At 39.8% G+C, this 12,297-nt stretch overlaps 1 protein-coding gene across 7 annotated transcripts in view; it reads right to left on the bottom strand.

The window, feature by feature from the left end:
• The window catches only part of TTC13 (tetratricopeptide repeat domain 13), a 75,891-nt gene that overhangs the window by 31,259 nt on the left and 32,335 nt on the right, over positions 1-12,297 (bottom strand). For 3 of the 7 annotated variants that reach the window (XM_070471105.1, XM_020905511.2, XM_070471103.1), the window contains exons 5-9: positions 11,967-12,032; positions 10,359-10,451; positions 7,557-7,673; positions 6,503-6,613; positions 1,129-1,211 (exon numbers count right to left, since the gene is read on the bottom strand). In XM_070471105.1, the coding sequence (XP_070327206.1) occupies positions 1,129-1,211; positions 6,503-6,613; positions 7,557-7,673; positions 10,359-10,451; positions 11,967-12,032 (470 nt within the window). The remainder of the gene's footprint in view (positions 1-1,128; positions 1,212-6,502; positions 6,614-7,556; positions 7,674-10,358; positions 10,452-11,966; positions 12,033-12,297) is intronic. The other 4 variants (XM_070471104.1, XM_020905512.2, XM_070471106.1 and 1 more) reach the window with 2 other exon arrangements.

Below are 12,297 nucleotides of genomic sequence, written 5' to 3'. Positions count from 1 at the left end.
TAGTCAACATACAGAATTAAGTTACCCTCAGAATTATGATCCAATCTATAAATAAGATACTTTAATGTGGGCGTTTGCTTTTTTATTTTACCGAATTCTTAGGTTTAAAATTTATTTTTTCTGTTAAGTTACTTCAGTTAAAATCGAATAAATCATTATCTAATTTAAATTTAGAAATAAGAAGTATATTTTAGAATTGTGGTCATTTCAGAGTGAAAATGGTTATTACTGACCAGCCTTGCCTTATTTTGTATATTAGAAATTTTATAAATAATAGAAGCTTTAAAATATCCCATGTCAATTTTATATAAACAATAAATACATAAAATATATATATAACACCCCTTACATTTATACAGCACTTTACTATTTGCTAGGTGTTTCCAACCTGTTTTCAACTTACATTCCCAACAATTCCATGGGACAGGACAGATAAATACCATCCCTTAAATCTAAAATGAATCCAAACACACTTTCTCCAAGTCAGTATAAGAGACTTTTTCTAACTATGGAGTCAGATAAATAAGCTCTTGAATTAAATCCTTTTTGAATAAGGCACCTAACAGTTTCACAGGAGATTTCTGTCACTATCTCTTTCCTAACATTTATAGTACCTTTATACAGGTCACAATGCCAAAAAAAATTTTTAAACCAAAAGTCAGAATAACTTTGATGTTAATAAGGAAGCCAAGCACTGCTGCTTGTTCCTGATAGAGATGCAATATACTTGTAACATTTCCATCCCGCAATTCTAGGATCTTTAAACAGATCCTAGTGATGTGGGTATTAACCTTAGTTACTGCCTTAAAAAAGAAGTTATCATCTGTAACTCAACACCTTAGAATGCCACTATTCAAAGCACCTACGTTTGAAGGACTAATGATTTCTCGGCCAATATATACAGACCAAGGCTATTTTAGGGCACAGTAACATGCATTATGGTATCCTCTTACCCATGTTTTTTTCTACGCCCAGAGAAGATCTCAACAAGTATGTGAACTCCTATGTGATTTAGAACGATCATTTCTTTCGGCTAAGAAACGCATTTTTAAAAACCAGATCCCTCTTACGAGAGGCTATCCCACTATACACCCTCCCTCCTACCCCGACTATTAGGGTTTTACTCACCTGTAGGCCTGTCCCAGGCTTTTATACGCATCAATAAAATCAACTTTCTGCTTCAGAGCTTCTTTGAAGGATTCAATAGCTTCCTATAAAAAGAACACAGAAAATTATTTCATTTGCTTAACTGTTAAAATTGAGTTTCTCTCAAATTATTGAAGGACTAATACAGTATATATAAAATATATGGTCTCTGAATGAATTTTTCAAAATAGGAGGACTTAAAGAGAGGTAGAAACTACAATAAACTATGAGTCAGGAGGATTTAATTTCAATAGTAATCAAATACATTACTATGAACAACAACAGAGCCTTAAGTTTCTCCTTTCAAAATGGGAAAACAGCTTCTGTTTCTCATTAGAACTTTGACTACCAATAACACCTTCATTTTAATAATCATTTACTTAATAAAGACTCTATGGAACAAAAGTAAGCCTAACAGCTACATGAAATCATCTAAAATGATCACAACTGACAGCATTTGAAATTAAACCAACAAGAGAGACAAAAACACAAGCCCAACACGAAATTATTGATAAAACAAGAAAACAAGCTCCTAGGATAGCTACTGAAGGATTCCCATGATCTACAAGGGAAAAGAAAGCATAAAAATAAAAGAGAAACCTTCAGGTTGGGGGTGGGGGGGCATGGCTCCTCCCAGCACAGCTCCAGGAGGCACTGAAGTTCCAGAACTGCACATACTATGCTCTTGTGGGAAGCCCTGGCTGAAAAGGGACTCTCTGTGGAAACCGGTGATAAAACATGCCACTGTTTCAGAATAAACAGCCCAGGCTTACACTGGGTGTTCAATGTCTTTTCATTATTATGCTATTTACTGTAATAAAAAATTACACAGATATTTCACACATTTCCCAAGGAAAAGACATATTTTACTTAATGGCTGTAAAATATCACAACTTCTAAGAGCTCTAATTGAGAAAAAAGTTTAAAACCTCTGGGATCGATCATTTCAACCCAATTAGATAATTCATAGCAGAAAATCATGAGAGATATCAAATGCCTTGCACATGGTAGGCACTCAATAAATATTTAACGCCCTGGTAGGCACACAAAATAGTTTTGCAAAAGTTATACAATATTGAGTCTTTTCAGAAAGTCATTCCTCCCCCGCTTCTTGATTTTCTCAGGGGAGGCCAGCGGGGCAAGAGAGGCTGGCTTTGAAACTCCTCAAAGGCAATACTGGGGACAAAACCTCCTCATTAAGGAATCTCACTGCGCAGCTCTGTTTGGGAGACAGATGAAAATGGATAATTTTTTAACATTGAAGAAATGTTAAAGACCACTCTTAATTAGGCTCCCTGCTGTGACACAGTCTTGATCTTTCAGCAATTGCACTTTTAATTCAATAAACATGTATTGAGCGCCTGCTACGTGCCAGGGACAGCAGGAGGTAAGGGGACATGAAGATGGGCAGGTCATTCTCTCTGTCCTCTAAGAACTCACAGTATCATTAGAAAGCCAACTATGTATCCAGGTTACTAGAATACAAACTACGAGCGACAACAGCGATATGTGTAAAAGTCTCTGGGGGAAAAAGAGAAAGAAACAACTGACCGAGCCTGGGAGGGCAGAAGAGGCTACAGGGAGGAGGTGACAGCTGAGCTGGGCCTCAAAGCAAGAGGAGTTTGGTAAAGAAAGACGGCATCTTGGACAGGGGAGGCGGGACCACACAGGGGTACAGGGGTTCGCTGACCGGGGAAAGTCAGGGGGGCAGGGGCGCGGGGTGCACCAGGCCTCTGCCCTGCTCCGCAGTCTGCGTGCTGCCCGGAAGCAACCAGGGCGGAGGGCGGTGAGGAGGGGGCCGCCTCACAACTCTTCAGAGAGTTGAGAACTGCCGACCAAAGCAGAAAAGACACACTGGAGCGGTGGGAGGATGGAACCCAGGTAAGAGGCGGCTGCAGTGGTCCAGGCAAGAGAGAATCAAGGCTCAGACTGAGAGTGTCTCCGAGGAGAGAAAAGGAGGGTCGGGTTCAGGAGAGATTTTTAAAACGGCACACAAGACAGAATGTGGTGGCTATCTGGGGATAAGGGAGCAGAGCGGGCAGGAGGAGCTCAGGCCGGGAGCCCGGGTGTGAGGAAGTCTCGGAAGACGGACAGCCGTGGGGCGGGGAGGGTGTGACTCCACTGGGATGTGTGAAGTCTGGAGCATTTGTGGACGTCTGCTGGAGATGCCCAGGGGACATCTGCTGCCCACTGCACTTACAGCATGCTTGGACGCCACAGTTCTTCAAAGTCTGATTTCTCTTCAGCTTTTAAGAGTCTTTGGTTTCGGGGTTCCTGTCTAATCACTGCACAGCTCTCTACCTCATTCTGCCAAAGAGGGGACATAGCAGAATCAAGATTTTAAGCCATTGGGAACAAAGAAACTACGTTTGTTGAACCTATCTCTAAGCACGTGAACTGGCTCTGAAGTCGTCTGCATAGCAAATGCGATCATCACCATTTACGTCACCATCTTCCTTACTAGCTGGGACCGTTCAGCATAACTGAACAGAACCATAACAGGTAACCCTCAAAGTAAAGGCTTATAAAAATGTGTGTTCAGAATACACCATTTTTGAAACATCCTTACCAAATGAGTAAAATTCAACAGAAAAGTTTCTGCTGTTTTTATTACCTAGGAATATAAAAAATGTCTGATATATCTACTGAATTGGACAACCGTGAAATTTGTCATGTAATATACCCTAATATATTTCTAATGTATTATAATCATAAATTAAATAAGCAACTGTCCACTTAATTTCAGGACTACTGACCTGGAGAGACCACCCTTAGGATACAAAAATAGCTCAGACTCGTTGGTCCATTCAATACTTTGTCTCTACATTTAACAAGAAAAAGACAGATATCTAAACTAGGTTCATTAATTTAATTAAGGCATTTCACCACTCAGTTTTCCAATCTCTGTAACGGGGACACCCTCTGCTCCTTCTATACATCATGGGGATGCCGTTGGGATGAATGAGACAATACGTAAACACTCTGACTTCCTCGGACAGCAGATCTACAAAATGCAAAAAGAAAGTTCCCATCTATTACACACATCACTGCTGTGTTGGTGAGCGTGGTGAAAAGGAGGAGAGCCCAAATCACTTGGTGAGACTGGATCACCGAGGGGCTTCTAACACTCAGAGAACGAAAGCATTGCTTCTAGCTTTTCATCAGGTAGATGTGAAATAAACCAAACTGAATTTTAGTCCATGTTCAGTTTCTATTCAGTGTCTCTATTACCACTCTTTTCTGAAAAAATTCTTTTTGAAATAACACAAAGGGCCCTTCTTGCCTACATTCCTAAATGTGGCTTAAAAGTGAAATCAACTGTTTACATTTGTTTACTTTAAAAAAATATTTTTACCCTCTCAGTACTGATAACTGGCATTTTTTTCTATTTCAAATTTCTTTCTCCTTCATGTGATACTTGAGGGATAGATTCTGAACACAGTATTCTAATTCTGAATTTTTTAATTGAAGGTGACTTGAAGGTGAAGAGAATATGAGAGGAATACAGGGCAGAGACAAAATTAACTGGAAGAAATCATCTGGCAGCTGCTCAAAGCACATTTTAAATAACTCAAAGCCTGCACTGCCTGTCTGAATCCTGAGGGGACAGAAAGGGTCCTTGTTAGGGCCACCTCTACACACTTGCAAAAATGGAGATGAAGTATATGAAATAAGATTTGCAAAATTAATTCCTTCTAGTTTGGTTTTTAATGGATGGGAGTTATTTTTTTTTTAGAGTCTATAAGACTTAGATTAAATCCTCACATGGAAAATAATCTGTAATACCAGATTCATGTTTACAGTTTATAAAGGACTCTCACACATTTTATTGTATGTAATTCTCACTCCCACTTCAAGAGACAAGAGAGTAGCGTCATCTCTACCTGATAAATGTGGAAGGAAAGGCTGAAAGAACTGAAGCAGCATGTCCAGCCGTGCAGATAATAAGATTCAGAGCAAGAGCTCAGACCACGACCTTCCAATTCAACGCTCTGCCCTTGAAATTTACCCCACTGATACGTATTGAGCACCTACTATGTGACAGGCACTGTCTGTAACATAGAGGATTTACAACTTGTGGCCTTTTAAAAGGTAAACCTTCTCCCCACCCTCCAAGTGAGTGTGTTTATGTGTGTATCAGATCCTCAGAGCTATTTTCAGTAACATCCATGTATTCTTGTCTGCTATGTGCTACTGAAGCTCTTCCCACCTTCCAAAGTTCAGGTTAAGTGCAACCTACTCTGAATTCTCCACCTCCTGGTCAGAATGAGTGCCTTCACCTAGCCAGGCGGACTGTCTGTGGCTCTCAGGCCAACCTGTCTTCAATCAGGCAGTTTGGAAGGGCCAGGCCTGGGGTGAGAGCCAGACCCCCACCCTCAGCTGCGTTTCTGCCCCTTGCCCTGGCAAGAGGGAAGCTGCTGCAGGACAGGCTCCTGGAACGGGCTTGGAGAAGGCAGAGTCCCAGCCAGAGGAGGGGTGGGCAGCTGGTGGTGACTTTCAGCCCCACTCAGCTGAGACAGAGCATCTCCTTTGTCCCTCGACCCCTCCTCCCGACAGCAGTCTTCAAGCAACAGTGCTGGGACCCCTCCGGCAGCCCCCAGAGGCCCTCCAGGCCGTCAGGCCACTCCTGACCTGAATGCGGCAGCATCTCCTGGTCAGCCCCCATCCCCACCCTCTTCAGCCACTGCCATGTCAGCAACCATTTCCTTAGTACAAACTGAATCTCAACTGTCTATTTCCCCCAAATCTAGACTTCAGAACTCCTCCAGGCCCACCAGCTAAAGTCAAAATGCTCAGCAGAGCACTCTTGACTTTCCAGGACTCTCTTCCCGGGGGCGGGGGGCCCAGCCCCAGTTCCTCACATGTGTGGGTGTGTCTCCCAGGTCATTACTCGCACCTTCCTCTCAGCCTCAGAGTCCTTCTCCCCAACCGTGCTCTGCCTTCCAAGTCAAGATGATGTCCACTTATTCTCTGGACCTTCATAACTCCTGAGTTCAAATGAGAGGTTCTCACCATGGCTTCCAAAGCATACTGCTGACATTACTTTCTTTGATTTATTCACCACATGATAAATTATATGTGGGGAAAGGCTTTGTAAACTGTGTCTGTCCTAAGTGTAAAACATTATTTCTCCCTTATAACCTTTCATCCTCTCCCCTTTCACACTTTCCTCCAAGTACGTATCAGACAGTAGGAGCTCAATAAATTTGTTGATTCAAACTACTTTCTAAAATAAACCAACTGGACATGTGAGATGTCATCTTAAAACCTGCCAAACTAAACCCCAGCTCAATCCCTCCCACCACGAGGGAGATCTAGCATCACTGTAGGTACACGTATTGCACAGCACTTTCACCTTCAGAAGTCCTCTGTGAAAGAAAGTTAAACCTTTGTATAGCATAGCTATGGGCTGGTTTTTGTTCAGTTCTAAGGACTGCTGAAAGTCTTCGTGGGCTGTTGCATAGTCCTACAAAAAGGAGAATGAAAAAAAAAAATAAAGTAGTATTCGTTAGATATTGGACATGTCCTACTTTTGATTGATAGAGGAAAAAAAATCCCAATTTATTCTGCACCCTTTCTGGCTTTAAAGAAAACATTTCATGACTACCAATATTAGAAGCATGCTTACACTGTTGAAAGAGTTGATTTTAATAGATGAGAGAAACTCACAAAGGTTTAATTTAAGCATACTGTCTCAACCACAAAAGAATATTATTTTAAATACTATTAAAGTCATAACCTGCTATAGACACTTTACAAATTATTTTAATACTAATGTTACATTATTTTGAAGTCTAAAATAATTATGATTTAGATCAACCTTAAAATGTGTTATACTGAGGTTTTTTAAAATCTAGTTTCTTTTGCAATAGAAAATTGTTATTGAAATGACTGTAAACCAACAAAAATAGCTATGGCAATTATAAATACCACTCATGATAAAAGGTAATCTTGCTAGGTTGAGAAGCTACAGTCTGGGAAGCCACATTAGCTCAGGTGATGATTCTCGGACTGTGATACCCAAAGAAATTCAAATTGTACCCCTAAGTTTAATGATCACATTGATAACATGCACACCTGCTTCTCTACACTGACATTCCCGAGAAAAGTTAAGGTATAATCTGTACACCCAATTTTTCTTCTTCTGTTCCCACTCTTCCTTTTTTTCCCCTAGCCCAGAATTAGTTACTGCTGACAGTTCAAGCAAGAAAATGTGTTTCTGGTACTTAATATTTCTCCACTGGGTTCAATTTCAGCTACAGAAAATGCTTTCATAATTGTCTTATATCACAAACTGTTAATCTACAGCCCCAAACCCCAATCTACCAAATAGTAGCTTTCTGACGTAGAAGGAAAGCTGAAATTTTTACCACCATGAAAGGACACATTTCAAGGCAAAAGTAATTCACCTCTGATATGAAGTACAGGGTCCCACGATGTCTGTACAGCCGTGCTGAGGGCTGAAGCTGAATAGCTTTAGTGAGATCATTCACTGCTTCGTTAATTCGCCCCAGAGGGGACAGAATCTATAAACCCAAAAATGTAATTAGGGGAGAAAAGTCCCAGTGATTGCCCCTATAACTGCCAATGCTTTTGACTTTTCAAGTCTGCTTCACCACCCCACACTTACAGTGTGACCCTCTCAGCAGCCTAGAACCCTTGACTCCACGTCCTGTGCAGTGAGACTCAAAGTCAACAGCTGCGGGGCTGCCGACCTTGTCCAGTCAAGGGGATGCTGAAGAACTGTGACCACGGCAATTGCCTTGTCACCATTTCATGTTCTGTGTCATAATAGATGTTGCTTTTCTTGAAGTGTGACCATTTTCCCCTAACCTATCATTTATCTTTCGGAACAAAATTTGGCATGTCAAATTAATCTGAAAGTTAACTCTAAACCATTAAAATAGAGGAATTGATAAACACAGATTGGAGTCCCCCATGGTATCTAGCTATGCCATCTGTGGTATTAAGTGCTGGATGGCAATTTCTGGGATTCCAGGTGTTGTGTAAGCCCTCTGATGTGAACAACTCTCAACTCATCAGTTATGATCTGCAAGGCAGTGAAAAAACATCTGCAGGCCTGTTCTGAACACTCTTTTGATCCAGCAATCAGCTGTGTTCAGGCAACAATGACAACACAGAAGACAGCTCAGAATGCAAAAGTTCACCCAAAAGACGTAAGATAATCCAAAATGGGTATCAGTATTCATGCAATCAAGCTCAAGCAATTCATCTGGAACAAATGTTCTTAAATTACAGTTAAATTTGTTCTTATAACAGGTCATTTCCATCAAGTTTTACTAACTGGTTTCCTCCTCTGCAGGACTTAAAAACCAGCAAGAGAGAAGATTGAGGCAGGCACACCACCAGTAGCAAGAGAGACAGCTCAGAGAGAGGAAAGAAATGGAATATGTGCCCTTAGAATTCAAGAAGCATAGTGGTCTAGGGTTATATTTTGGAAGGAAAAAATCCCGACCTAGTATATTAGTATTAACATAACTGAATTATTGCACCCCAGCACAAAAATCAATACGCATAATAATGACCAGAGTAACTAAAAAAGGTTAAATTACATTCACTAAATATAGACAATTTCAGAAAGTATAAAAGTGAAAAGTTTCTCATAAAACAATTTCTGACATAAACAAACAGTATACTGTAATTTAGCTGGAAAAATCACTATATCATATTATTGCCTGATAATGCCAGATAAGGGGGATATTGCTATATATTTTTAAGATCATTGGAAATCATTTTTCTGATTACCAATATCATTCTGGGTATACAATTAGCTTTTTATTAGATGTAAAAAATTTTCCAAAGCTGCCAAATCAGTCTTCTAAGTGCACTTAATTAAATTCATGCTTTACCATAACATTTCAGCAGAGCATCAGTGTGATAGAAGGGAAAAACCCAGCACCCACTCCCTGGAGCAGAGTGTCACCAAGTGAGCTGCCCAACCCTCACCGTAAAAACCAACAGGCCTCTCATGCAGCAGTGAACAGAGTATAGTCATTCAACCCTTAGGGTAGCAATCCAAAAGAGACAACAGATAACGAATTCTTTCATTATTTGAGAAAGAATTTCTTTCAGAAAGCCAAATCCCCAATAAAACAAAAAAACTCATTTTAAGAAACTGAACTGTAATTTAACACACTATAATTTTGAGAACAAAAGCATCACAAAAGCAGTTTTAAAAATACTAAAACATTTAGCCTTCCCTTTGCTTGTTAAGCTTTCTCCCTCAAAAGAGGGAGGAAAAGTCATTTGTCCCTTTAGTCCAACTATGAAATCCCACCAGAACAGATAATTAAAAGTTAAGTCCTAAATCAGATTGAAAATATTAACATAAATTCTAAAGCTCTTAATATGGTTAAATGTGCAATAAAATAAATACAATATGAAACTTGGATAGTTTACTATTGTTTAATGAAAATGGTAAAATGGACATGTTTCATTTAAAAACATTAAAAGGGGTGCCTTGGCACACAGTCCTTTCTCTGACCTGAACACCCTTCTCCACTTTGTTCCCCAGGACATGGTTCCTACCCAGCTCCAGCATCACCTCCTCAGTGAGGCCTCTGCAGATACCGCCAATGCCTGTCCCCTTGCCAATCTGTCCCGGGGATCCAGCAGACCATGTTTTTCTGCTTCTGAACAAGCACCCTCTCCTGTGGTGTCCACTGTCACACATATTACCTGGAACTGTCTCCACCTTGAGTCGTAAGTTCTGGCCATGGTCACCCTTCCCTAGTCTACATCTCTATGTAGATAGGTGTATCCATAAGAATTAGATACAAGTGAGCGCGCACACACACAAACACGCTTCGAAAGGCTATAGACCTCGTTTGACCATACTGTCATACTGTTTTGCCAAATAAAGTATGTCATATACACAGTAAACATGTATGTCATATTTTTCAGTGAACATGGACAGTGGTGGTACACATCATAACTCTATTTTTAATACTAAATGTTACTATTACATGTTAAATCAGCAAAGATTTAACATGGTAAATCAGGAAAGAGTATCACTCGGCCCATAGTTTTCTAGTAATTTCAACTGTTTAAAGGCATTATGTACCTACGGAGGAAAACACAATAAGTATAAGGGAGGCTTAAAATTTATCAGCAATAAAATAAAAGGAAAAAAAAATCTGAGAGTTTTTAAAATCTAATAACAACAGAGGGAAAAAGAAAACCACACTCACTTCTGCTCGCTGCTCAAATACCTCTGGACGATCTGGTTCCAAGGTAATTACTCGGCTCAGTTCGAACAGAGCAAGCTCAGCATTCTTAATGTCCTTGAAAAGGCATTAGCTCAGTATGAGATACACTGTTACTCAAAACCAGCTTGAACAGACTTTCTGAAAAAACTAATAATTTAGTAATGACATAACTATTTATTTAGAAATAAACAGGAACTTAGCTTCTATGTAAGAGATCTGCCAAGTTAAATAAGCTGTAATTATTTAACTTGCTCAAGTCTACCTACCCACATTGGACTTGGCTACCTAGCACAAATTCCACAGATGGCAGGATGTTTTCTCAATTTAACCTATTTAAACAGTACATCAGCCCATTTTAAGGGATGGGCATGTGGACACCAGTGTGCACAATGATGCTAACTAGTGGCAATGTGGGAACAGAGAGCCAAGTTAGTGTCAGTCAAAACCCCTCTAGGCCTATATACCTACTTCTAGAGAAGCCTAGGTAAGCCTGTTCTCGTTAAAGTTTACATATTACTTGCATATCAAAAATACATGAGGATGTTACTTTTACATTAAAAGTACATTAAAGATACAAGCAAATTTCACATCAAGATATAAAATGAAAAGAGATGAGAATGAGGAAGAAGCGGTTTATCTCTGACCTTTTCTAGGGTAACTTTGATCATTTACTGATGCCCTGAACCTAAGTAGGGCTATTTACTGATGCTCCCTTCCTAAACATCTTCGTCATTTCCAAATCTGTGTTCCTGTGCAGTCTGCTTTCTCATGTCTCAGAAGTATACCTTATACAAGATTTCTACAATAGGCCATCAGGCAACTAGGACAATTGCTTTTTAATTCACAAAAATACAAAGTGACATTTCTCCCTCAAAGCATAATTTCATTTGAATATTTTTAATATAAAAGAAAAAGGTTCATGTATAATGTTCAAGACTGAAAATTTGGACATCTGACCTAGACCACTTCATTATTTACTATATAATCTCAGGAAAGTCTTCATTTTTACACCAAAGGGCCTTTGTTTGACCCAAAAATATACTTATTATAACCTTCTTCCTGCACTCCTCAGAGAAATAAGTGGAATAAGGCTCCAAAGATATATCTAAGAAAGAATAATATATAACAAATTTAAAATAATTTATTTTTTATAATATTTTACAAAAAAAAACTTCTGTTCTTCTATTTGACCTTTAAAAATTGAAAGATTCTAAGTACTGTAAACTGTTGATACCCAGTCTCTCTCTTATACCAATGAGTATTTCTCAGGGATTCTGTCAAGGTCTCATGCTTTTCTTGGCTTATGTTCAGTTCATCATGAACTAAAGTTTAGGCTGGCAAAGGCTGTCCTTTTAGAATAGAAAGTTAGGTGAAACTGACCTCAGAAGACCTGGGCAGAAATTCCCAGCCCTCTACTTTCCAGCCAGTTGACCTTAAGGAAGCCCCCTATGGCCACTGTCTCAGCTGTGAACTGGGATACCACCACCGCTGTCCCATCAGAGCTCAGACAGCAGGGAGGGGCTCCATGGAAACCCTGGTCTGAGTCCAGTCATGTAGACACTGTGGCAAGCGTGACTATTCCATACTCACATGAAGTCCCTTCTTTCCATAGGCTATCCCTCGGCCATAAATTGCACTAACCAGATCAGGCTCCTCCTAGTCAGACCAAAACAGAAACACGTCAAAAACTATAAACAAAACAAAACAAATCAGTTTCTGCTTAAAGCACGTTAATGCTGCAAGTGACAGCTCTATGTTATGCTACCATCACTCGTGTCAATCAATACACAGTCCCCGACCAAAAGGGTCTACATTTTTAAAGCTCATTTGAATGAGACATGAATAAGAGTTTTACATTTTGAAACACTGAAAAAATAAAACCAATATTACTGAGCTTTGTGCTAGTCTCTTTCACACAGTC

This window comes from Odocoileus virginianus, chromosome 7, assembly GCF_023699985.2.
Source record: "Odocoileus virginianus isolate 20LAN1187 ecotype Illinois chromosome 7, Ovbor_1.2, whole genome shotgun sequence".
Classification (NCBI taxonomy): domain Eukaryota; kingdom Metazoa; phylum Chordata; class Mammalia; order Artiodactyla; family Cervidae; genus Odocoileus; species Odocoileus virginianus.
The sequence above is the reverse complement of the archived record's forward strand: the minus strand, read 5'-3'. Positions and strand labels throughout refer to the sequence as shown.